The sequence below is a fragment of the Acanthopagrus latus genome, chromosome 23 (assembly GCF_904848185.1).
Source record: "Acanthopagrus latus isolate v.2019 chromosome 23, fAcaLat1.1, whole genome shotgun sequence".
NCBI lineage: Eukaryota > Metazoa > Chordata > Actinopteri > Spariformes > Sparidae > Acanthopagrus > Acanthopagrus latus.
In genome coordinates, this window is record NC_051061.1 from 1,048,725 (window position 1) to 1,075,466 (window position 26,742).

At 41.8% G+C, this 26,742-nt stretch overlaps 2 protein-coding genes across 15 annotated transcripts; one reads left to right on the plus strand and one right to left on the minus strand.

The window, feature by feature from the left end:
• LOC119014296 (coiled-coil domain-containing protein 200-like) lies at positions 1-8,026 on the plus strand. Of its 9 annotated transcripts, none has more exons than XM_037089332.1 (6): positions 1-228; positions 539-588; positions 3,341-3,466; positions 6,236-6,302; positions 7,240-7,312; positions 7,476-8,026. In XM_037089332.1, exons 2-6 carry the CDS (start codon positions 550-552, stop codon positions 7,513-7,515), a joined length of 345 nt encoding a protein of 114 aa, XP_036945227.1. In that variant the 5' UTR covers positions 1-228; positions 539-549; the 3' UTR covers positions 7,516-8,026. The 9 variants fall into 9 exon arrangements, 5 of the variants coding, with proteins under 5 accessions (XP_036945227.1, XP_036945231.1, XP_036945230.1 ...); XM_037089336.1 differs by lacking the exon at positions 539-588 and adding an exon at positions 637-698 and having other exon boundaries at positions 205-228; XR_005072919.1 differs by lacking the exon at positions 1-228 and adding an exon at positions 1,254-1,398 and having other exon boundaries at positions 254-698; positions 3,341-3,430; positions 7,240-7,319.
• LOC119014295 (transmembrane protein 106B-like) lies at positions 4,150-26,742 on the minus strand. Of its 6 annotated transcripts, none has more exons than XR_005072918.1 (9): positions 26,411-26,735; positions 18,590-18,766; positions 16,167-16,230; positions 14,475-14,628; positions 14,132-14,272; positions 13,591-13,634; positions 12,166-12,219; positions 8,569-8,748; positions 4,150-4,694 (listed from the first exon to the last, which is right to left on the minus strand). XR_005072918.1 is itself a non-coding variant. In XM_037089326.1 (9 exons), the coding sequence occupies exons 3-9, from the start codon at positions 18,762-18,764 to the stop codon at positions 8,628-8,630; spliced, it is 753 nt and encodes a 250-aa protein (XP_036945221.1). In that variant the 5' UTR covers positions 18,765-18,766; positions 24,544-25,025; positions 26,411-26,737; the 3' UTR covers positions 7,884-8,627. The 6 variants fall into 6 exon arrangements, 5 of the variants coding, with proteins under 5 accessions (XP_036945221.1, XP_036945223.1, XP_036945220.1 ...); XM_037089326.1 differs by lacking the exon at positions 4,150-4,694 and adding an exon at positions 24,544-25,025 and having other exon boundaries at positions 7,884-8,748; positions 26,411-26,737; XM_037089328.1 differs by lacking the exon at positions 4,150-4,694 and having other exon boundaries at positions 7,884-8,748; positions 14,132-14,230; positions 26,411-26,741.

Here is a 26,742-nt window from a genome sequence, read left to right on the forward strand (position 1 = left end):
TCCATTTAGACATCAGGGAACCATGTCAGCAGAAATGAGCATAATATGTCACCTATAAAGCAGTCAAAATTAAGCTGCTTATTTTTTAAAAAGTGACAGCCACTGTAAAAGTGATTGAATTAGTGAGTGTTATTTTCGAAAACACGAATACAATTGAAGCTCACGTGTTCTTAACGTCTCTGTAAGGACACGCCCACACAGAGTGTAAAAGCCTCCAACTCCCCTCCAGTAAGTTAGAACTGAAGAAGTCTTGTGGATGAGAGTTAAAATGTCTGCTGGAAACTGAAACAAGTCCAGTTAACTATGATACAGCACTTAGAATTAACATGACCTGGATGACTGACAACCTTACGGAAGCCGAGAACGGCCATGGATTTTTTTTTTTTTATATACACTGTTATCGCATGATAACGACTTATTATTTCATTATGTCGATATAACAAAGGTTGCTTTTTGTGATAACATAACCATATAACAAAGATTGTTTTCTCATGATAACGAATTAATTAATAATGTGTTCCTGATTTCAACCTACAAGAGCTGCCACGAATGGATTCCATAGCCACTGGCTGTAGCTGTAGCCTACTGGTATGTTACAATTCACATTAGTTTGTTTACTTGACTGGGTTTGTTTAGGGGCTACCGGTTAACAGATGAGTGGCTGACAAACTCCCATCTATCCGGCTGTTTCAGCTAAGGTAACGTAAATATAAATGCTTTAACAGTCAGGTCAAACACAAGGAAGTCTAGTCTAAGGTAACTTAAAGAGTCAATATGCGTCATTACAAGTAAAAGCAAAAAAAGTGATGAAACAGGCACAGTCATGAAAAGGAAGAGAGAGAGAAGAAAAAAAAATAATACAAATAATTCTAATAAAATGCAAAAACAGAAATAATTAAAAGGATAAAAACAATAAAGGACTATTAGAAAAAGACATCACATCAGAATTAATAACAGATAAGAATATGAGCAGTGAAAGGAATAAAGGACAACAAATGAAACCAGCAAAGGACGGTAGAAAGGAGACAACACGTGGAGGAAGTAAAAACAGATAAAAAGGTCTAAGAGAAGTACAAGGAATGGAAGATGGACAGATGGAAATTCATTTATAAAAGGACAACTTAACATAAAAACAAGTCTAAAAAAGTGGGTTTTAAGAAGCTATCTAAAAAGGACAATTGTGCAGAGAAGCATTGCTAATGAGCCACAGGAGGTGGTGAACAATGATTTATCCACCCATACCTTTACAAAAGCTGCCCAGGAGAGCATTATGTTGCCTGGAAACTCCGCTTAACAAGGTCAGAGGTAGGAGAGCAGTAAAGAGAGACTGACACCTCAGCCTCCACCAGTCCTCCACTGAAGCTGCCAGAGCTGCTTTCTCTACAGGCATCGTGTCAGGTGAGTAAACATTCTTATTTGTGTGCTCATTATTTCTTTGACGTCACTCACTGTGCTCAGCAGAGGGGTCTGCTGTACCATACATACAAATTGTACATTTCTGATATGTTGACACTTGTTAGCTTTAGGCACAAAAACACTTGGTTAGGGTTAGGAAAAGATCATGTTTTGGTGAAAAATATCTTTTTTTTTTTTTTTTTTTGCAACAAACATGGCTGAAACGTATCTCCTTAAAAATATCCAGTGGTGTCACACTTCCAAATGCTGAATGCAGTCCTGAACAGTGGTCACTGGCTTGGCCTTGTCGCCTGTAACTCCAACACTGTTCCCTCTAAGTCCTGCTATGAAAGTCAGGTCATAATGGGACAGTAATATGACACATTTTGTAAAAATTTAAATTTGGTACTGAGCCTCTGACCCACGGCAATGTGTTTTGCAGGTCTTTTTCATATTATTAAAAACTAAACATCCATCAAATGGCAGACCGCACGTACATGCTTCATGAACAACAACAACAGAGACACAAAGGTATGAAAATCTGACACAATTAGGTGAAGTTGTAGTATTCATTATTTTTTCTTTAACTTTCTGTAGTGTCAGCAGAACATGTATATTTTTATAGCACTGTGTATCTGCCCTAAACTTCAATGTAATCCCATCTAGGCTTGGCATATTTACACACATAACACAATGATAACATTTAATAATTATAATACTAAAAATAAAATGTATCCAAGTTGCGATTGTCCATGATAGGTATCCAGTTTGAGCCAGCTGAGAGCAGTGCACAGGGAGCATGTGACACAGATAAAGATCAGTAATCAGAGGAGTTGAGGGCAGTGGTTGGGATTTAAAGCATATCAGATAACTCTACTGTCAGCTCCAATACAAGTAATACAGTTTCACAGTGAGGTGTATGTCTAAACATTCTCATGGTGCCAGAACAAAACATCGACAAATACAAATTCTGATACCACGTGCTGCCAACGTTTGAGTTCTGAATATGAAACTGTAATGTAACACCAGGCTGAGTGTTTCACTGCCCTCTCTGGCTCAAAGTTTCAGTGAGGTGTGGTCACAGTTGTGCTCTACCTGCTCCTTAACCAAACCATTACAGTTTCGGGTTGAGCCAGACGTGAGTGGTTTCCACTCAGTTTCAATACAACAAACACAACAGTGAATGCCTCACAGGCTGACTTAAATCCCTGGCTTGTGAGGCAAATAAACTAAATGTCATGTGAATCATTAAACATTTTTTTTCACAAGCCTCTGCACTATCTCTGCCAACACTTAAAAGCTATAGTTTTGGGCAACATAATGCTCTTCTCACCTAACTCTCAGTGACAATCTGAGAAGAGTAATATCACACTTACTCTGTGCAAGCCAAAAGTCAGCAGCCACTTAACTTAACTGACTAGAAACAGAGGGGAAACAGCTCGCCAGGCTCTTTCCAGAAGTACACATTGGTTTTGTTCAGATTAAATGAACAATGTATCCATAAATTAAAATGTACCTTCATCATCTACTCACCCCCATACCTATGTAGGATTCATGTTCCACATATTCCAACATTTCTGGAGCTTCACAGCAAAACAGCGCTGTGACATTCTCCTAAACATCTTAACAAATGAATTTGGGATCTCAGAGCACCTGGATTACAACCGGATGAGCTGTACATAACCTTTAAAAAAAAAAAAAAATTCTCTGGATACAGCAAGCAGATTGCATTGCCTTTGTCAAACAGATATTATTTACAGGTGTTAGTGGCCAAAAAATAGGAGGACATTGGAGGTTTTATTACTCCTCCCTTATTCAGTATTATTCTTTATGTGGTCTAATGTGTGTGCAAGCCACAGAGATGTCTTTGTTACTCAACACCATACAATTACAACCTCAGATCAGATTTTCACAGTTAACATTGATCTGTTAATGCCTCTTCTAGCTGCTGTACATCAAGATGTCAGCTATGCACTGGGAGGCCAGGCGGCGTCAGAGTGCTCTTGACCGCAGGACAGCCAGAGACCAGCACAAGGTGAACAACATGTTGTACCGAACAGTTAGTAAGAAGGTTAGGAAGGAAATGAGTAAGTGATAAAGTACACTTACTTAGGTAATTCTACGCTGAGTTGCTGAGGTTATTTGTATTTTTTCTCAAGACTGCATGTATTGAATTCACACTTGTGTTTTTTCTCTTTTCCATATGTACTGGTTCCTCTTGTCAGACATCTAAATGAAAACTTGTGATGTTAACCTGGCACTGCGGCAGTTCGCAGGCTGCTGTGCTAATCACATCATTATTTTCTGATTGTGTCATCTGAAAATTAAATATTAAGTTAAATGAATGTAAAATACAAATATAGCAACCAGAACATAACACATACTCAACACATCCTCACATTATGTTCACCTGTAAGACTGTACAATATTCCAATAAAGCAATATTTGTATCTAAGACAATGCATTACATGGCAAAAACAGTTGCAGGGCAATGTATGTAGTTACCGAATCAAGCGATCTAAATCTAAAATCTAAAACAGCCTGTGCCTCAGTCTGTGGGGGAACACTGATGTGACAACTGGGCAGCAAGGTTGGTCTACTTTATTATTGAACAACAGCAGGGCTGACTGGAAACTGAGCAGGGACATGTGACACCCCAGCATGAGGTCATACTTGCTTCCTGAGGGAATCTGGCAGCTTGTATCCTGTTGTGATCCGATTTCAAGGATGTTATAATAATAATAATAATAATAATAATAATAATAATACATTTATTTTATAGAGCACTTTTCAGGTACACAAAGACACTTTACAGGTTAAAACAGAAATATAAAAACAACACATAAAAAATATAAAGAAACAGACAAGTAAAAGCAATTTTAGAAAGGTTAGTTTTGGTGAGTGTTTTGAAAGCATAGTACAGTCTCTGATGTGTTTGGGGAGGGAGTTCCAGAGGGAGGGGACAGCTACTGAGAAGGCTCTGTTGCCCCAGGTTACGTGCTTGGTTCTGTGTGGTGGAGTGAGGACGTTTGCGTCAGAGTAACAGAGGGTACAGGACGGGTTGTGGCGGTGGAGCAGATTGATAAGGTAGGGAGGTACCTGGTTGTGGAGGGCTTTGTGAGTGAGGAGGAATATTTTGAATTGAATCCGCTGTGGGATGGGAGCCAGTGGAGTCTCTGGAGGAGGGGGGTGATGTGGTCATGGGGGTGTGCAAGCGAGCAGCAGAGTTCTGGACGTATTGGAGTTTATCAAGGAGTTTGGATTGTGTGCCATAGAGGATGCTGTTGCAGTAGTCAGTTCTGGAAGTGATGAAAGCATGGATCAGGGTTTCTATAGCAGAGAAAATGTGTATACACAACAATATGTTTGTTTCATTTCAGTTTAATGGTTTCAATTATTCAAGACCTGAGTTTAGCGGCATATAATTTAATTAAGACTTTTTTTGAGGATAAGACATCAAGTGTGTCACTTACAGGCAGCTGAAAGAAAGGCTCAAATACAAATGCATCCAAAATGAAGGATTTAACCAATTTTCAAACTTATCCTCTAAGAAATGTGTTTGATTTTGAATTGATTTAAAAGGTTAAAGAAAAGCAACAGGGACAGATGTTTACAAACCACTACAACAAGTGCAGCGTGGAGTGTTTCTGTGGGATCTTTAGGATGGACAATATATAATGGACCTTCTTTAGAAACGAAAAAACAGGAAATAAATATGAGATGATGAGAAAAATGTAGTTTTCGACCACCAGTGTTGGCATAATAAACCTCCCTGCTGTAAACACCATTGTACTACACAGATGAACAGCTAGCCGCCATAACATACAGTTCATTGCTACTCATGCACCAACAAAGGCAAGGAAGAAAAAGAAGACTGCAGGCAAACAAACATGGACACAATCATGTCATGTGTTGTAATGGTAAGGGATTTGACAAACATATCAAACCAGATGCTAGTCATTTGCACACATTTTAGTAATTTGCATGCACATTTTTAAAGGAAAAAACATCCATTTCAGCTCCCAGGTTCCGTGCCATTGTCATATGCGGGCCAACAGTACATACAAAGCAACCCGCAGCAGCTGGTTAACTAGACTTAAAACACTGACTGGGAAAAGAGGGAAAACGCTGATTTTCAGTGTTTCCATTGTTTCTTGTAAGCTAGACTAACTGACTGCTGACCTCGCTCATGAATGCTGTCAGTAAATCTGGATACAACATCGGAGGCAGAGCCACATTCATTCATGGTCATTCATGACCTGTCCTACAATCCCGCAGCACCAGTGAAATCAACTTTTCTTACAAATAGGTCCTTTTAAAAGCTGCTCGTTGGCTAATGAAGCTAAAAAAGTGTGACTTTCCAGATATAGTTAGTTGGATCTTCTACATTGTGTGGCACAGATTGTATTCAGAGCGCATACTTATCAAAATGTCTTTCCCTGTGGAGAAAAATGTGTTGTTCTTACAAGATCTGAACTTGGTGTGCAGTATAGATCTTAGCTGCAGATCACTTTCACACCTCTGAAGATATACATTTATACATCATCATCAAAAAAATCAGAATGTTCAATTCTTCTTTTTACTTTGGCAGGTGTGTAATAATACACTAATGTGGCTCAATGAATAAAACATAAGACATTTCTTTCAGTCCTGTATCGTGTATTGTGTACACCAGTAATGCTAACATGTTATCATGGAACACAGGGTACAATGACTTCAGTGATGTTATGTGATGGGCTTTTATTTGTCCACAAAACTTTGAATATTGTCCAAATTATACTCTGTCCCATTGTTCTCACTGTATTTGGAGAGTTAATTGTAGTTGATCTCTCGTTCACAGCTACTGCAGAGAGATTCTGAGACCAGCCACAATGCAACCGAATCAGACACAACACAGGAGCAAACAGGTACTGTGGACAAATATCTGGAACAAGGTTGGCTTTTTCAAGACCACAAACAAGGCTTTTTTCCACTGTAGGTACTTAACAAACATGACACTAGGTTGTGTTGTCAGCTTTGGTTTACATGTTGTGAACGTATGAATTAATGGATCTGTTCACTTGTGATCGGATCACTCAGGACAGATGTCATATCAGGTCTGAAGAGGGCCTCAGTCTTGTTTTTTCATTGGGTAATATGAGTGTTCTGCATGCCTTTAAATATGTTCCTGACAAACATAAGATGTTTTAACCTGTCTAAAGTCCCCCAACCAATGTACACATTTTGATTAATATTTTATTTAGTATTGTTTTGTAAAGCAAACACATAACTCTCTTTCTAAAGAGCTAAGAATACTTTGTACAGGATGTGCACACACACACACACACACACACACACACACACACACACACACACACACACACACACACACACATCCATCACTGTCCGCTGTTCTCATTACAGGGAGGTCTGTTGAAGGATTCATGAAGGGCCACACAGGCTGCTCCACGCTGGGTCTCAGATATCACCTGCACTGATTTACTGTTTACCTGGAAATGATTGATAGAAACAAAGTGCTTCATGCTGTGTCTGGGCACTGAGCTCCCATGTGGTCTAGAGGTTGGGGTTCCTGGTTCAAACCCAGGTGGCCTGGGTTGAACTCAACACACTGTTGTTTGGCATATCAGGTGTGGCATTAATTCAAAAAACTGTAAAATTACCTGACAGACACCTGGCCCGTCAGCTGCTGAGTGTTCCACTATGTCCACCGGCTAATCGCTAAACTTCAGAACATAGTCTAAAGCCTTGTTCAGACTGCCAGCTCAAAAACACACTTGATCAGTTGCTAATCAAGAGCTTGTGTAGTCTTAATCTGCATCATCTTTTTCCATGGGTTGTTTTCAGCTGGAGGCCAGTGTCCTCACTGTAAGGGCGACCTGAAGACACCTGTCCATGACAGTGCCAAGATCCCGAACAGGTACTCAGTAAGTATCAGTGCCTTCCTTATTAAGAGTTTAGACTGTCACGTCAGTGTGTAACCTCCTCTCCGTGACTGAGAAAAGGCTGCCCGTCTTAGAGAGAGAACTTTGTCGTTAAGGTTTTGAGTATTTTCAGAGGAGTAATGCCAGTTTATGTTGCAGTCTTTACAGTACACCCAGCAGTGGTGAGGAAGATGAGTGACAGCGCTGATCTTCAACAACCTCACCAGATTACTGGACCCCGTTTCAAGGCTCTGAACAGCAGCTCTGCTCATTTCTGTGAAAACAACATCAGCATGAGGTTGTCAAGGCTCCAAGTTCACGAGAAGAATGTTGCATCTCTTTCCCCCTCTTTCATATTTTCATTTTCATTTTTTAGAACAGCTGCGGGGAAATTAGGTATGTTAGGCTGCAGACATGCAGGAAAAACCTTAATATTGAACTAAAAGATGCTTAAAGGCTCTGTAGAGATGATAATTCCCTGTTTATAAGTCAGTACCAGCAGCACCTTTCAGATTGCAAGAAGCTGTTTGGTTTCTATTAAAATATTGACGATTGCAACTTCAAAACTGTGTTTTAGAGTTTTATTGGACAGTGGGCACAACCATACCTGGAGGGTATAAGGCATATGACAAGATTAGAAGCCACCAGAGTGGTCCTTCATGCTGAATGTGAAATTAAAATGAAAAATAATGAAAAAGGTCTTTATCCCATGTCGTTTGCTTGTCATTTATACACACCATATGGACATAACTGCTTTCACTTAGACAATCCTTATATTTCAACACATGTGCTGGACCTAAAGTTCTCAGATTATGAAAAAAATGACAAAATACAGTTAAATGACAAACTGACAGTTATTGAACGGCGATTTTCAGACAGAACAAATTCTACACAACATTTTCACATTTAATAACAACATCTCTCCAGTAAAATCTGAACCCATTCAGGTCCTTGTGTTTTATGGCACTCCTGTTCCAGCCCTCATACTGTCACTGCATCCTTGGCCTCGACATTTTAATCGGTTTCCACCACTGTTCCATTTTATCTACAGCACTGTAAAATTGTCAGTAGTGATGTGAGAGTGGTGCATTTGAAACCCTCCAGTTATTCACTCACTCACCCGTCTCCAGGCCCCTCAATGGTTCCATCCAGGGTGACTTAATGGCATCCTGGTATCACGTAATTTTAACTACACAGTCCATAGAAAAGAATGTAATAAAAAAATAAAAAATAAAAACACTCTAGGCCCAACCTTTCTGCTTCACAGTAAGTCCACAGGTTTTGTCTGTTCATCCAACATGGATCCATCCATCAGGTGGGAGGGGGCTGCACACTGTGTGGTATGGTGCTGTTGGCTCCACAGTCAATGTACTCGTACGTCTCCAGGGACAGCTGCTCATAGTGGGCCAGGTAGTACACTGTCATAGACATCCTGCAGCAGAGGGAAGACCAAACATGGCAGAACTGAACTGACACTGATATCAAGTTCAAGAACATTAGTGGTATAGAGACACAGATTAGCAATTTAAAGGAGCAGTTCAGCATTTGGGGAACTACGCTTGATATGTGATCAGGTGTCAGCAAAGTGTGTGTGTTCAGCACAGAGCTGGAGTCATGATGTGGTTAATGTAGCTTAGCATGATGACTGGAAGCAGAGGGAAACAGCCAACCTGACATCCAAAAACTCCTGTCGTGTGTGTTTACATTGTATACAAACAGTAAAATATATGTATATTTATTTACTGTAGAGTCACTGAACATATTCAACTATGTCTTGTTGAGCACTTCATCCACAGATTCCCAGGGTTGAGTTGTCAGAGAAAGGTTGACATATCGGGTACCACTCAGCCTGTATAGTAAGGGTTATCATCTAAATTTGTCTAATGGCCAGATTTTTCCAGGCAGACCCTAGGGAGTCAGAATTTTTTTTAGAGCTAGTTAGCCTGTTAGTGGTAAAAGGTCCTAAATATCAAATTGAACATCACTAGTGGTCGCAAGTCAGCAAATGCATATTAGACCAAAAAAAACAGTGTGTCAGCAACACCTTCCCCTGGCCCACACACACCTTGCCCTTCTGCACCACTGCTGTTCTCAGCAGCACTTGCTGTAACTAGCAGAGTAAAGGCACGTCAAATGTGTGTGCACGTGTTCTGACTTATACCACAAATATATGAACAAACACCAGAGTCAAGATGGCATTTGCATGAACATATTTAGTCTGAGGAACAAAAGCAGACTTACTCCCTAAGTGTTGAAGTTTAGGTGGAACTATTTTCATGCAAATGCAGTACTGACTCTGGGATCTGCCCCCAAAGGTGGCATGAGTCAGAACACACACAAACTCACACGAGCTTGAGCTATAATTACATTGAGGCAAACACAGGGATGCTTTTCTTCCCCATCCAGTCTTAAGTGAATCACTGTGATGGACTGTATATCTGTTGACCAAGAGTCATGTGAGCACAGGCTTCACAGCACACACTGGGCCAGACGTCAACACAGATAGTGTAAATGGTTATTCATCCATTCTCTGGCGATAGACTTAGCAGTGACATCAGTCAAACCATCCTAACAATATGACTGAATGACTTCTGTTTAAAGATTCAACCAGTGAAGTCAACAGAGGCGGGCAATTATCATGTTTTGTTTGCAAGAGTACTGACTGCACAAAATAGCTTTTCTGAATGTGTGTTATATTCTTTATAAAAGTGGTCTGAATCTTTGTTTTCCTCTATGGCAACACCCAAGGTTAAAGTCAAAAAGACAGATTTTGGGGGTGCCATTTAGCTCAGTTGGTAGAACAGGCATCCTTTGCAGCGGACTCGGGTTAGACTCCCAACTCCCAGGTCCCTTTACTGCGTATCACTCCCCCTCTCTCTCATCCTGTTTCCTGTCACCTCTTCAGCTGACCTATCAAATAAAGCCATGAAAGGCCAAAAAATTACTTTAAAGAAAAAAAGACAGATTCTGATCCAAATATATTGATAGATGGTTAAACCGACTGGTCAGTGTAAATTCTGAACCTCTCACACTTCAAGCCAATTGGAAAAAAATCAAGCCCTTCAAATAACCAAAGCTACTTTAAAGGAGCACTCTGTGGTTTTGGTAAAACATGAGATGAGAAAGGTTTAACTTTGTTTATATGTGGCGGACACAGTGTTCAAGGACCTTATTTTCCTCTGAGAACAGCTTGTTTATTCACTTATGGAAAAAATACACATTTCTGAGTTTGTATTATCACCCAAATAGCGTAACATATAAAAATTCTGAATATAGTTTTTCAAAACTACATAGTTTTGTGCTATTCTTTAACTTGTGGACCAGGGTCTGAAAGTCTGACAAAGGCTGACTGTCAAAATGAAGGTGTCCCTATAAAAAAACATTACTGATGTTGAAAAGAAACATTCAGCCACATCGAACCATCATTCTGTGTATGCATGCATCAGTCATGAATAATGACTAATAATCAATTACACTGGTAGCATTCTTTGTGTTGGTGCAACAAACAGTGTGTTTGGTATTTTCATGACATGACTCCTTCTGTTGTCATGATAATCGACATCCAAATCAGCATCTGACTGATGGTAGTGTTGTGTCGGTCGTGAACGTGTCATTCAAACGAACACATTTTTGGAGTGAATGAAGTGAACGGAATCACTTCATGAACTGATTCGTTCCTTTCTCGGTTCAGTTGAGCTCAGCTGCGAGCATGCCGACCGGGAGTGGAACTGCCGTGACTCACTTGTGAATCACGAACCTACTGCACACAGAGAACTGACGCTGAGGACGTGATTCTCGTTCACGTACTGTGCTGAAAGTGGCACTGTGTCACTCACTCACTCAGGGCAGAGGAGTTGATTAAAGTTCAGTAACCGTACTGCTAAAATTAGCACTGTGTTGCTAACATCCGTGTAGCATCATGTTAAGTGATTTTACTGTGCACAGAGGACACTTTCACTGTGTAATAATTTTAGCGCATGTATACCACTCAAAGCAACGCTGCATCTCCCGCGAATGATTGTGTACTATAGTCCATGAACGCACCGTCCCTCAGTAAGTGAACGTGAACCTCAGGGCTGAATCATGAACTGAATGACAGATCGTTTGGCTGCTTATCAATTCAAGGAGTTGGAGAGCACTGAACGATTCGGTGAATGAATCTTTTGAACACATCATTTTAATGAGCAGATTCTAGAGATTCAGTACAGTAAAAAGAACTGCTGTTCCCATCACTAAGATGGAGACAATGAACTGGCCACATGGGAGTGAAACGCCTGGTAGAGAGAGCGAGGAATCCAGGTTATTCCCACTGATGTGTTGCCCCCCAAAATAGTATTCAGGACAGACCGAGCTGCCAATCTGATGAGAGCAAACTAAATACTTCACACATCAGAACATAAGCAGTCATTATTCCTATGCATCAAAGCCCTTCTTCAGAACAAAACTCAGTAGTTCAAGTGCAATTTTTGAACTATATTTCGGTGCAAGGGCTATTTAAAGATATGATATTTTTCTTTTCTGATGTGGACCGAGGCAATTTAGTTATGAGCACAATTTAAAACATAATACATAATGAAAAAACAGAATAGAGTCAGGTCCACAATATTTGGCAGTGATGGAGGCTTTGCTTTAGTTCATTCATAATTTTTAAGGGTGCAAGGTCTGCAACAAATTTACAATTAATTTATTTACACAGAATTTTAAAAACACTGAACAGAGAACAAACCATTTTCCCCAATCTGTGAATTAGCATTGAGTCTAGCCATTAATCTTTAAAACAAATTCGACAAATATGAAAGGATCCTAAAGACATATGGAAACACATTACTGTACATATGATGATACTTACTGCAAGTGCAGATACAGAATGTGGACATGAAGATATGGTTTCTTACAGTAGTCACTGCAGAGAAAAAGATGGGTCAAAACAGGAAATCAGTGGTGGTCCTTAAAATAAATAATAATCATGATTAAATAGTAAATTAAATTGAAATATAATGAATAATAAAAGTACCTCTGTTAATACAATAATAATAATAATATGACTTCATGACAATACATGTTTTCAACTGACTAAGAAGAGACAGACAATGAGCTCAAACTGACACACATCATATCCCAGGAAGAAGAAGCGATCTCTACTACCAGGTTAGCTGGTAGAACAGGTTGTAGCAGTGAGCAGGATACAAATTCTATACCCACAACTCCATCTGATCTTGTACACAGAGCTGACAGGCTCTAAAATAAGTTTGGGTGACAGTATCTGAATGGAAACCATTTTTACAAGAAGGTTTCTGTTATCATCCTGTAAAACTGGAAATCATTTGAATTTAGGGGTTGATCTTCATAGAGAAACACATTTTGTTTTTTCCCTTTCAAATAAAGGCTGATTTAGCCAGGCACAAAGACTGTACACAGGGAAAACCAGCTAGCGTGGCTCTGTCCACATGTAAAAAATATATATCTACCAGCAGCTCTAAACATTAATGATTCATAGAACCAATCACAATGTTTGTAGCTAGCTAGCTACTACCTCAGTGTTTTACGACACTGCTGTGTTGAGGAGATGACAGATGAGCGCAAGCACTCTATTGGACCCCAACAAAAAGTTAGCACGCCAGATGCAAAATGATTGTGAATTATCTGGGCCACAATGATTTTGGATTGACACTCAACAGAAGAGATTAAAACCTGGTATTAAGTGAGATTTAGAGGCACTGATAGGTGGCAGGTGGATTTTGTAACCTTCGGATGGAGCCAGGCTTGTTGTTTCCCCATTTACAATCTCATACTTAGCTAAGTGCTTACTGTTGGCTGTAGCTTTATATTTATTGTACAGAGAGGAGAGTGGTATCAATCTGAACCAAAAGCAACAAATATATTCCTGTCCAAACATAGATGTACGACTGTGAAAGTATCTGTTTAGAAAGACTAAAAACCCAACAGTTGCTGTCACCTTGTTTAATGCTACTTGTAGAGCTGGTGCTGCACTTTAGCTAACTCACAGAACTAACTAACTCTCCTTTCACATTAGTGCATTTGGAAATATGGCCAGAGTTTATTTTTTAACACTCTTCTTTGCTGGTATGGCGGGGCATGTTGGATTGAAGGGATGGGACTTTGCTTCACCATATTCATACTGTGATTATCCAGTTAGTTGAAGCACAAATCCAGTCATTCCTAAGTGTCCATAGTCAAAGATGTTCTGAATGAAATCTTCAGCACATACAGTAAGAGAATTTTCTACCATGACAATACAGTCAGTAACACTCACCACAGGCCAGGGTCTGTCAGCTTGATGGGGATCACAAAGGAGTACTGCAAGGAAGAAAATCTATGCAGAAACCATTTATTGACTCTTGACTTATTGTCTATTTAGTTTACAGCTGGTCACTGTAGTTTTAACAAATGCTACTCAAATAGGACGACATTTTTTTAGGAATGTCCTCAGACTCACACTGTGACCTCCGAACCGCAACAACACAGAAGCTTATCTGTTTGTACAAGTAAGCAGACTTCTGTTTCGCACAATATGAGGTGTTGATGCCTTCAAAAGCTCAGAAAAATTGTCAATTCTGACATATTGCACCTGTCTTTTCTTGAAATATGGTGACAACATAAAACATATAGAATATCCCAGCTTTATCTTTAACCAGCATGCTGCTGTATCTCGCATCACACTGATTACTGTTCTGTGTTTGTTTTGTGGCGATAATATTAACTTAACTATTCTAAACTTTCCTTTTTGTGAAGATGTTGTACACAGCGATCCATGCCTCTATGACAACAGGTTTCTATTCTGTGCAATGTCTCACCGTTTGGATGGACAGAGGCTGGATATTGGCGACGTTCTTGATGGCAACTGTTCCCACCACCGTACCAAAATTCAGGGCCTGCACGGTCAGATTGTAGGCCTGCACTGGTGCAAAGTTGCAGTTTGTGATATTCACAACATTCTATAAAGAAATAAAATTGTGATTTTAAAACACATACAGTAATACATCACCCTACAATGACAATAAGTTCCAGTGTTACTAAGAGATTTAACAAGCAAAGTACTTATTACAGCACAACCTATTAACACCTCTATCCAAACCTTTCCCATCTCTTTCTTCATCCATAAACCTTTCCTTCCTCTCTTTCACTTTCGTTGCCTACCGTAATGTTAATTTGGACATCCTGTTCAGTGAAGTAAACAAAGGATGACTTGACGGCTACTGGAGAAAGAAGGACAGAGCGAGGAAACAGGAAGAACAGCACCAGGGAGCTGACCAGGAGGCAAATCCCAACAGACACGGCTACGTACAGCTTCCTGAGAGAGGAGACAGATCAGAAGACAGCAAGTGGTTGCTGTGTGCATTATACTTTTTTTTACATCTGTAAAATGTTTTGAGCAGAAAACAGACTGACATTTTGCACATCAAATACATGAGTGCCTTGTCAGCTGTATATACAGAATTCATGCTGTGGACTTTACATTTACAGAATAGTGTAGTTGATGGGTTCATGGTAATAACCACTCGGTGGTTGGTGATGGTGATTTAAGATTCCTTATTTCAAATTGTGTTTCCAGGTTGCAGATAACCAAAGTTTAAAACACAGTAAGACATGTCTAATTTTCATAGACCCAAAATAAATGTTTCAGGAACAATTAAAAACACTCTCACTATATACAGTACATGGAAATGCTACCATTTGGCTGTTAAACAGCACAAGACTAAACCCTCTTGTTTATGATGAGGTGTTTACTGAAGCATTGCTAGCAGATGGTCTGTTAATGTGCTGTAGATAACCTGGAAATTATTACTTCTGTCTCCATCTATGGCTGAAGCTGACATATGAACATTCCAGAAGGATGTCAACTTTTGATGTCAGAAATGAAACCCAGAATTTTTTCTTTTGTATGTTGTTGTTGTTTTCAAGACTTTTGTTAAAGCCAACACATGGTTAACAATGTGAAACCTGACCAGGTATTTTTGTTGCCTAAATCGCAACAAAATTGTGACAACTGCAGAAAAAAAAGAAACAATGAGTGAATTAGGTGTAAAAATAATAACTGAATAGTATAACAATATGTTCCAAATGTAATATGAACCCCAATCTCTTATGGACACGTGATTTTAAGAGTTGCATGAGGACAAAGTTGATGAGCTCTGTGAAACATCTAAGCGAATTCTAAAACACTGGAGCCTTTTTGTAATTGGAATTAAACATACACATTTATATTTGGGGTTCCTAGTAGAATAGGTTTATAAACCTTAATACCAAAAACACATTATTTTTCTCAAATGGTGCACTGCTGCAGCGTTCACACTGTGTCTTGAACACAGAGGCAGAGTAGGGCAGGTCATGTTGAGCCAGGTAGTGTCCTGACTGGAGTGTGTATATTTTTTATTAAATATATAAAACGTATATTCATATAATGCCCAATCCAATCACAAGAGTCACTCATAATGCATGGTGAGATGCATTTAATGTCAAATGTGAATTGCCGGGCTTAAAGCTGTCCTCTTGTGACTGGATCACTCTGGACGGATGGTAATACTAAATGTGAACAGCCTCTTTGACACTCTTGTAAGTTGAAATAACCAACACAGTGTTATCAGATAAACTGAGCACTGAGTCCTGTCTCTGCGTGTAACATCATGAATGCCACTAGGATATGTATTGTTAGACAGCAAGTCACCATCATTATTATTAACTTGGTATAAGAACACTGCATTCTTATTGTCTCATTGATACTGATGAGATTGATGATAACATTTTTCATACATGTCATGTGCTTTCTGTAGGAGGCATTATTTAAATCTCTCCCACAGATTTACAAGAGTTGGGTATTTGTTTTCTTACGTGTGTCTGGGTCTCAGCCTCTGGTCAGTACAGGGGATGACAGCTACCAACTTGCTCTCCTGCCCTGTAACACAAATGGAATATTTTTTCGTGTCAGAGGTGACAATGTGGGAGCAGATATGATATGGTAGGAAATGTGATCCTCTCAAGTTGAGAAGAATCCCTGACATATATTCAACATTTTCACACTGTAAAAACAAACTTATAAGGGCTGTCTGCTCGACAACTTACATTATGTGATGGTGACGGTTTCCTGATTCCCTAATGTATCTTTTGGCTACAAATGTAGCCCAGATGTATCAGTCAAGCTCTGTGACCAGATAAAACTAAATTCAAAATAAATTCCGTTTTATTTTTTCCCAAAGTCCATTTTTTCCATTTTAACTTTTGGGAATTCACTTTTTTTTCCATTTTAATTTTTGGGAATCACTTTTTAATTTTTTTTTTGTTTGTTTTTTGTTTTTTTATCTTTTACTTATATTATACTACCAAAACAGTGTGTTTATAATGTAAATGACTAAAATGTACACAAATTGAGTAGAAATTACCTTAAATTTATAGAGGTGACAAATACATTTCCTCAATACTGTACTGCATAGAACATTAAAGTGCATCCAAAACATTTTGACTTCATCATGTCTTCATAAAGTAGTACATTTTGTGTTTTTATGGATTTCATTGAATAAAAACATGGTCAGATCTCAGGCAGATCCAGTAAATGTATACATACCAAAATTGTTTTGGAAATTTTAAGTTGTAAATATAAAAAAAATAGCAAAGATGACCAACAAAATGAGAAATTATACTTGTGACGTTATGTCAAGTTAGTGTACTAACCAGCTAGCAGTGAAAACACCAGCCCTCCCCCTGTCCTCTGAGCTCCCAGCCCAGGCAGAGTCAGCTAAGAGGGCTGTGGCTAACGGGGCTAACTACCTAACAGCAGCTACTGTTAGCAGAAGTTATCAGTCACTCTGGTTATATGCGCCGATTATATGAATTGGACAGGTGGCTAACTCTCACGCATCACACCTTTAATTTTGATTTCTCTGGTCTGCTTTTTGCAAAACAACAGTTCACCTGACACATACAAGTCATTCAGGAACTGATCAGCTCTGTACTGAGGGGTTAATGTTGAGTTTCTCAGTTTTTTCGCCAACGAAGACAGAGCCGTGAGCCACTGCTTCACCATGCTTACATTGTTATGAAGGGGGGAGGGGCTCAGTCTGTGGAGGGGGCTTGTTGTTCCACCCAGATTTGCTTCCCTCCATGCAGTTTTCCCCAGACATATGTTCCTCTTCCACACAAAAACACCATTTCAGTGAAATTATGTCAAATTCTGCGTTAAAAATAGATTCTGTTTTAATCTGCCAAGTCCGCGATTCCGTCCGCGATTCTGTGATCGCGGAAATCAGAGGGCCCTAAATGTGTATGGAGGAGAGAAGGTGTGACCTTTTAAGGGATATTCCGGTGTAAGTTTTATCCATGGTCTAACACACCTTGACACCGAGTATGACCCTCCCTCCAGAGATAAAGTTTGCGGACCGCTAGCTTACGTAGTTTTAGCATCCTCAGAAACGACCGAACAACAACAATACATTGCAGTAAATGGGTCCAAGTATAAATCACCATCAAAAAGCCACACATAATGCTCAGAACAGCACCAAACTTCAGCAACATTAGAAACAGAGTCCCAGCACATATTTCAAGGCATCAAACATTTGATATTGTTGCCGGCTTTGTCAGAAAAGATAAACAGCAATTAGATTTACACCGGAATATCCCTTGAACCCCAAGAGCACCACACCTACTGTCCAGTATGGTGTTGGTAATATTATCTCCAAATTCTTAAAGAAAACCTAAAATCACCAGCAGAAGATTGGGTCTGGGGTGCAGTTGGTTGTTCCAACATGGCAATGACCCCACATCAGAAGTGGTGAAGGAACGGATCAATCACGATAGAAATGAGGTTTTGGAGTGGCCTTCATAAAGTCCTGACCTAAACCCCATCGAGAACATGTGAACTGTGCGGAAGAAACAAGTCTGTGCCAGGAAGCCAACAAATTTAATCTTCACAAATACTGTCAAGAGTAGTGGTTAAACACTCAGCCAGAGGATGACCTGAAGCTTGCGGATGGATATCAAAAGCACCGAACTCAGGTGAAAATGGCCCAGAGACATTTAACCAAATGTTAGAATTATTGTTTGATCACATTTTCAGAAAACCTACAATAAATTCATTACTGAACCAAACTATTGCGATATCTAGTGGAAGTGAACGTCCTATATAGAACCTTTAAGACTTAGAAAAGTCAGTCATGTTTAGCTGACAATCAAGGGAAAAATGCAGGGAACTAAAGCAAGGGAAACAGATGTCTTCAGTGTGTTTGTGGTAGTTTGTGTGTGTGTGTGTGTGTGTGCATTACCTCTGGGTATACGTCCTGTACCCTGGCAGGTGGGACAGTGTACTGTTTCTCCTGAGCTGTGTTTCCTGCTGGAGCCCCTCCTCTTAATGTCATCCTTCTCAATTATAGGCTGCTTGTCATTTTGCCTGATCCCACTGTCCTGGGATCCATCACATGTGCTCGAAGAAGCCCCCATACCTGAAAAGACAAAAATAACATTTACTGTGCTAATTACTAGTCACCAACTACCATGCTGCAGCCAGTTGATATCATCCACTCTGGTTCAGGTTATGCTCCCTTGGAGCACAGTTACTATTCTGAGTTGTTGGCAACATTTGTGCAAACTATGATTGTCACGTGAAAACAAAAGCATGTTTACTTCAAGTCATAACATTGTCACAATGTAATGACTTGTGTTTGTAGATAGCATGTGATGTTCCATTACATCTGACAAATTATTACAGAGACCTGGGATTTGTATCTATGACAGCTGCCCTTGGTGGGGGGCACCAAATCACACAAAGTACAAATGACTATATAATGTTGCTTTAAAGGAGAAACTATTTATAATGACTTGAATCCTTAAATATGATGACTACAAGAATAGAATAAGTATAATATATTCCTTTATTGTCACTATACACATATGCAATGAAACTGTGAGTGGCTTTCTCCTCGGGTCCATTGAAACAAATAGCAAAGTAAGAAAGGGAAATATATCAAATAAGATATTTAGTAAAAATGATATATAGCACATGAGGTTGCAGCTGTTGGGCCTGTTTCAGCTTCCTGAGGAAAAAGAGTCTCTGTTGGGCCTTTTTGACATGCTGTGAGATGTTAGAGGTCCATGTCAGGCGCCTTGACATGGTGACTCCAAGGAACTTGAGGTTGTCGACAAATTCCACCTCATTACCATGTATGTGGGGGGGACACACGCCTAGATTATTCGATTGATAGTTGCATTACTCCTGCATGTATACGTTCCATCAGATCGGATAGGATTTTGCGCTCTGGGCCGTGAGCCAGAAGTAGAAGGACGGCGGCGGCTGCTTTCCTCTGAAATCACCGCAAGAAAGAGCGCCATTGTGCATCTAGTTTGTGTAATGATCATGTACACCATATACGAAAAGTACAAAGATGTAGCTTCGTCTCGCTCTTCATACGGTATCTTTCTCGAATGTTGAGGCTGCTGGTGACATACAGAGGTCAGCCGGAGGTGGACCTGTTACTGCTAGTTGAAATGGGTACAGCGCCACCTATCATACCGGGGTATGACATGCTTCGGCCAGTAATTCGATTTTCTCACGGGCATATATACTCGGACAGCTGCAGTTGTCTGACTGAGTAGCATAGTCGAACTATGGCTGTGATCAGACTAAGCTGTGCATGTAAATGCACTGAATGATCCATGAATACAGTTGTGAACCAAACCCCAGGGTCTCGAGTTCACTGACCAGCTTGTGAGGGATGACTGTGTTAAAGGGATAGTTTGTGAGTGGGGTCATATAAAGTAGTGTTGTAGTACTCAAGATCGGTCTTGGTCTCGAAACCATTTTTTTAGGTTCTTGGTCTTGTCTTGGAATCAAAGGCATTTTTACTCATTTTTACTCTTTTTACTCGTCTTGTCTTGGTCTCGGTCTGGGCGGACTCAGGATTTTTGAGCGAGACCGGTCAAGACCACCACAGATAGGCTTTTTGTCCATGCTGTGGCAACCCCTGTTGGTGCTTGACAATGGGGTCTGAAGTAGTTTGTTGGTTAGCAGGGGGTTGGGCCAGCCTGGCAATCTGGTAACTGAGGACACCTGGGCCAGTGATCTGGTTTGCTATATAAGCAGGTTTCTCATACTCTTATAATATAGTTACACTGTGTGAGTGTGGTGAAGTTTACTAAGGCCTATCATACCTGCAAAACCAAAAATAAGGAGCCAATGGCTGTAGACTTTGTTATAATGTTACAAGCATCACTCACACGGATGTATCATGAGATGTGATAAACTGCCATTCTGTGCTGTAACATGTTCGTAAGTGGATTGACTATGTTCCATCTTTTCTCGAACACATTAGAACAGGCATGTCCAAACTATTCCACAAAGGGTTGTGTGGCTGCAGGTTTTTGTTCCAACCAGTCAAGAGCACACAGTTTGACCAATCAACTTTCTTCGTTTTTTTTTCCAAGTATTTTTTTGGCCTTTTCTGGCTTTATTGAAAGTACCTGGTGCAACAACATAACAGTGATCCAGCAGCACTGTTCTCCTGACCTGGAATCTTTTATCATTAACTGCAAGCCGTTTTATTCACCCCGTGAGTTCGCTTCATTCATTCTGGTCGGTGTTTACATCCCGCCGCAGGCCAACGTGCAGGACGCACAGCGCATGCTCGCCGACCAGATCCTGTGTGTGGAGCGGACCAACCCGGACTCTTTGGTTATTGTCTCTGGAGACTTTAACAAAGGCAACCTCACACACGATCTCCCTAAATCCAGACAGTTTGTTAAATGCCCGACCAGAGAGGGGAAAATTCTGGATCACTGTTACACCACAGCCAGGGATGCTTATCACGCCGTCCCCCGTGCTGCACTGGGTCACTCTGACCACGTCATGCTCCACCTGATTCCTGCCTACAGGCAGAAACTAAAGCTCTGCAAACCTGTAGTGAGGACTTCAAAGACATGGACCAGTGAAGCTGTGGAGGATCTCCAGGCGTGTTTGGACTCTACTGACTGGGATGTGTTCAGGACTGCTACCAACAGTCTGGATGAGTACACAGAGGCTGTGACGTCATACATCAGCTTCTGTGAAGACTGCTGTGTTCCAACACGCACCAGGGTGAGTTACAACAATGACAAACCCTGGTTCACAGCCAAACTCAGACAGCTAAGGCTTGCAAAGGAAGAGGCCTTCAGGAGTGGGGACAAAGACAGATTCAAAGAGGCGAAGTACAAGTTTAGCAAGGCAGTGAAAGAGGCTAAACAACAGTACTCTGAGAAGCTCCAACACCAGTTCTCAGCTAACGACTCTGCGTCTGTCTGGAAAGGGCTCAGGCAGATCACCAACTACAAGCCTAAAGCCCCCCACTCCATTAATGACCGATGCCTAGCCAACGACCTGAACGAGTTCTACTGCCGCTTTGAAAGACAAAGGGACAGTCTTGAAACCATCCCCCACGACACCTCCCAACAGCTCCAGCTCCAACTCCAGTCATCTCCACCAATGCCCACCTTAATGGGCCCCCCCTCCTCAGTGACGACTCTTTCCATCCATGAGAGGGACGTCAACAAACTCTTAAAGAGACAGAACCCCCGGAAAGCTGCTGGACCGGATTCGGTCTCCCCATCCTCCCTGAAGCACTGCGCTGATCAGCTGTCCCCAGTGTTCACAGACATTTTCAACACCTCACTGGAGACCTGTCACGTGCCAGCCTGCTTCAAGACCTCAACCATCATCCCTGTCCCCAAGAAGCCAAGGACCACCGGACTTAATGACTTCAGACCCGTCGCCCTGACCTCTGTGGTCATGAAGTCCTTCGAGCGCCTTGTGCTCTCACACCTCAAGGACATCACCGACCCTCTCCTGGACCCCCTGCAGTTTGCCTACAGAGCCAACAGGTCTGTAGACGACGCTGTCAACCTGGCCCTCCACTATATCCTCCAGCACCTGGACTCTACAGGAACCTACGCCAGGATCCTGTTTGTGGATTTCAGCTCTGCTTTCAACACCATCATCCCAGCTCTGCTACAGGAGAAGCTCTCCCAGCTGAACGTGCCTGACTCCACCTGCAGGTGGATTACTGACTTCCTGTCTGACAGGAAACAGTGTGTAAAGCTGGGAAAACACATCTCCGATGTACAGACTATCAGTACCGGATCCCCCCAGGGCTGTGTTCTTTCTCCTCCGCTCTTCTCTCTGTACACCAACAGCTGCACCTCCAGTCACCAGTCCGTCAAGCTCCTGAAGTTTGCAGACGACACCACCCTCATTGGACTCATCTCTGATGGTGACGAGTCCGCCTACAGGTGGGAGGTTGACCACCTGGTGACCTGGTGCAACCAGAACAGCCTTGAGCTCAATGCTCTACAGACAGTGGAGATGGTTGTGGACTACAGGAAGAACTCAGCCTCACCTGCCCCCATCACCCTCTGTGACTCCACTATTGACACTGTGGAGTCTTTCCGCTTCCTGGCTGAACATTAGCTCCCTCATCAAGAAAGCACAGCAGAGGATGTACTTCCTGCGGCAGCTGCAGAAATTCAGTCTGCCAAAGACAATGATGGTGCACTTTTACACAGCCATCATTGAGTCCATCCTCACCTCCTCCATCACCATCTGGTACGCTGCTGCCACCGCCAAGGACAAGGGCAGGCTGCAGCGTGTCATTCGGTCAGCAGAGAAGGTGATTGGCTGCAACCTCCCGTCTCTTCAGGACCTGTACACCTCCAGGACCCTGAGGCGTGCAGGAAAGATTGTTGCTGATCCCTCCCATCCCGGTCACAAACTCTTTGAGACACTCCCCTCTGGCAGGAGGCTGCGGTCCATCAGGACCAAAACCTCACACCACAAGAACAGTTTCTTCCCGTCTGCTGTCAGCCTTATCAACAAGGCCTGAATACCCCCTGACACTCCTCACACTCCAACTCTACCACTGACTCTACTGTCACACTGACAGCACCATAACTCTATGCATTACATTAACGCTCAGCTTGAACTACCTATTCATTTGCACATTTTCATTTGCACATAATTTCTGTAATTGTTCACTGCTAGCTGGTCTGCTCCTTTTATCCTTTTACCCAAAAAACAGATTGTGTATATATATTTATATTGTATAGTTATATTTTCTACTTTTTAAAATAGTTTATATTGTTAATTTGTTATATTTTCTATTCTTTAAATAGTTTATATTGTTAATTTGTTATATTTTCACTTAATAGTTATTTGATGCATGCACCAACATCACCACAACAAATTCCTCGTATGTGTAAAATCGTACTTGGCAATAAAGCTTTTCTGATTCTGATTCTGATTCTGATTCAAAGGTGTAATTTTCAAGATGGTGTCCAAGATGGGCAGGAAGCCCTTAAAAACTCCTTCATTATTTGACCTAGCCATGTAATGTTGGTGTCTAACCCCATGTTTTCTGGGTCGATGAATCCACTGGACTTGTCTGAGTTGCACTGACATGATTACATACTTATGGAATACATGATTTTGTGAGATTACTGTAAGGTTTTATCTTTGTTTGGGGTGAACCAGAGATGTAAACGATTTAGCCTATGTCATGTAACGTACACTTTTTCTTTTCTTTTTTTTTCATTTTTTGTTATAGATTTTATATACAACAATCCAAGAACCAATAATACCCCAACATATATCCTAATATCCTAATATAACACAACAGACACGCAAGGACCAGCACAGATGGAGAGGGTTTGGAGAGAGCCAACAACCTGAACAACTTCTTCAATAGGTTCAGCTACTTCAACTCCCGCAACCACCAGCTTCAGCCAGCTCCCCTCCCCCTCACAGTGCATCTTCACCCAGGCAGCACAGCAGCACCCTCCTCCCCTCCTCCCCCCGATGCCTGCAGCCACCCCCCACCCTGTTCTCCCTCCCTCACCTCTCCCCAGACAATTTTCACCTCTCCCCCACACCAGCTCCAGCTCCATGCCCCCCCCTCCCCTTCCACGGCAGCTGAGCAGCCCCCCTCACCTCCTCACAGCCTCCTCCCTGCTTCACAGCTGACCAGGAGAGAGGAGAACCAAGGAAGCTATGGCCCGAGAAAGCAGCTGGACCAGACAATTTGTGTCCCCGTCTCCTCAGGACCTGCGCAGCTGAACTCGGGGAGCCACTTCAACGGGTCTTTAACATGAGCCTGCAACTCGGGAGAGTGCCCACCCTCTGGAAGACATCATGCATCATTCCAATTCCAAAGAAGAACCGGCCCAGCGAGCTGAATGACTTCCGGCCGGTGGCACTCACATCACATCTGACGAAGACCCTGGAGCGACTCTTCCTCAACCTCCTCAGGCCTCAGGTACAGCACGCTTAGGACAGCCTTCTTGTTCGCCTACCAGGCAGAGGTTGGTGAGGAAGATGCCATCCTCTACCTTCTACAGCGAGCCCACTCGCATCTGGATAAGGGAAGCGGCACGGTCAGGATCCTCTTCCTGGACTTTGGAGTGCCTTCAATACTATCCAGCCCCTTTTACTCCAGGTAAAACTCATCAGAAGGCGAGTGGACCCCTGCCTGGGTGCTTGGATTTCTAGCTACCTCACCGACAGACCACAATATGTCAGGCTGAAGGACATCACGTCTGACACTGTGATCAGCAAGTGGGGTTGGGCTGTGGGTGGACAACAAGCTGGACTGGACGAGCAACACCAAGCAGCTGTATAAGAAAGCTCAGAGCAGGATCTACTTCCTGAGGAGGCTGCAATCCTTTACAATCTGCAGGAAGCTCCTGCGAACAGCGAACAGAGACACAGAGAGACTGAGGGACAGGGAGGAGAGGTCTGCCCAAGTATAACTATAGACACACTGGACTGTTCATGAATGAATATATGAATATATTATATTTGGTTTTATATATTTATATGGGTCTTGGGTATTTGATGTCTCTTCCTTCTTGATCCTCTATATGTGTGCAACAGTGCTGTGTGTGACATGGAGCTTCAATTTCCTTGAGGGAACCTCCCAAAAGAATGAATAAAGTTGTCTATGTCTAACAGAGAGTTCACACCAAAAGCGACCACATTGACCAGCTGCCATTCATTTTCAACGTACGTTTGTGACGAGGAGCGACCAGAGCGACCGGCGGCGTGAGCAACGCGATTTCAGCGACGCGAGCAACGAAAGTTGACAGACACTCAACTTTATGAAAATGAGCAGCGGCGCGACCGCAGCGACAGCCAATTGGGAACCGATATAATAGATGGATTATTATATAGGCCTTGAAAGACCCACCCTTCAGTCGCTGCCATACAGGCAACTGCAGCGATATTGTGTGAGCGACCACAGGCGATTTTATCGCTTTTGGTGAGAACGCAGAGTAAGTCTAAGACACTGACAAGAAAATAAGAAAAAATAAAACAAACCAAAAAAAAAGGGGGGGGGGGGAATAACCCACTCACAATAAACAAAAAAACTACTACAATAAAACAACATAAATTATTACATTCGGATCATACCATTTTTTGCTACGCTTTATATTAACCCAGAACACTGATAAAGGAGAATTCTATATGAGATTGTCAGATTTAAAAAAAAAAAAAAAAAAAAAAACTGTTAGAATTTTTTCAGGGTCAAACCACATTTGCAGCTCACTCTAAGCCAGTGGTGTCAAACTGATCCAGTAAAGGGCCATGTGGCTGCAGGTTTTCATTCCAACCAAGCAAGAACACACCTGATTTGGATCAGCCAACCAAGCAAGAACACACCTGATTTGGATCAGCTGTGTTCTTGCCGTCTTTGGCTTTTGGTGCATGCGCGTTAGGAGTAATCGGTTCGATTATTTTTCCTTGCGACCTGTCTGTAACTTACGTGACGTCATTTCAACGCTTTGCTACTCGGACCCACAAACTTGAATTCGTGGTCACTGGGAAGACTTATTCGTCTTCGTATAAATTAAAGTCTTATTCACAACACTTTGCACACATTGCTTTTAGATTCATACTCACATAAATACAATCCTTACCCAAACAAATCTACCCGGTGTCAACACTCCTGCGTCACAGAACACTAACTGCCAGATTGTTCTTTACCTCATGTAAGGCTCCCAGGCACTTCTCTCTGGACTGACTACCTGTGGCCGACCCTGTCTGCCCTTTTGATCCGTGGAAAACTCACCTGCCTCCTGTCCCCAGCTTGGAAAGTTTCTGGTGCTTCTTTTGAGGATGGGTATACCACTCCAGGGATCAGAATATGTCGCTGAGTCACGAGTGACATACCACTGGACACTTGTCGGTCTCGGCGTCACTTCATCTAATGGCTCCTTCTTGTTCCATTACTCCACAGACGAAATCAAACTACACCCAGACACATTTACTCTGATCCGCTGTCATCAAATGCTAAGAATAACAGTGACTTTGCTCCGGAGACGAGTTTTTAGTGAACGATAGCGGTAGGCTAAGTGCTATGTTTACTTCCCACTTTGCCTTTTCCTGCGACTACCCTGCTTC

Coding starts and splice junctions, on each gene's coding strand:
- LOC119014296 (XM_037089332.1), top strand. CDS start 550: ATGGATTCCATAGCCACTGGCTGTAGCTGTAGCCTACTG. Junction 6,303..7,239: donor CACAACACAGGAGCAAACAG/GTACTGTGGACA, acceptor GGTTGTTTTCAG/CTGGAGGCCAGTGTCCTCAC. Junction 7,313..7,475: donor AGTGCCAAGATCCCGAACAG/GTACTCAGTAAG, acceptor TTTATGTTGCAG/TCTTTACAGTACACCCAGCA.
- LOC119014295 (XM_037089326.1), bottom strand. CDS start 18,764: ATGGGGGCTTCTTCGAGCACATGTGATGGATCCCAGGACAGTGGGATC. Junction 12,220..13,590: donor CTGACAGACCCTGGCCTGTG/GTGAGTGTTACT, acceptor TTTTCTCTGCAG/TGACTACTGTAAGAAACCAT. Junction 8,749..12,165: donor ATTCTGTATCTGCACTTGCA/GTAAGTATCATC, acceptor CCTCTGCTGCAG/GATGTCTATGACAGTGTACT.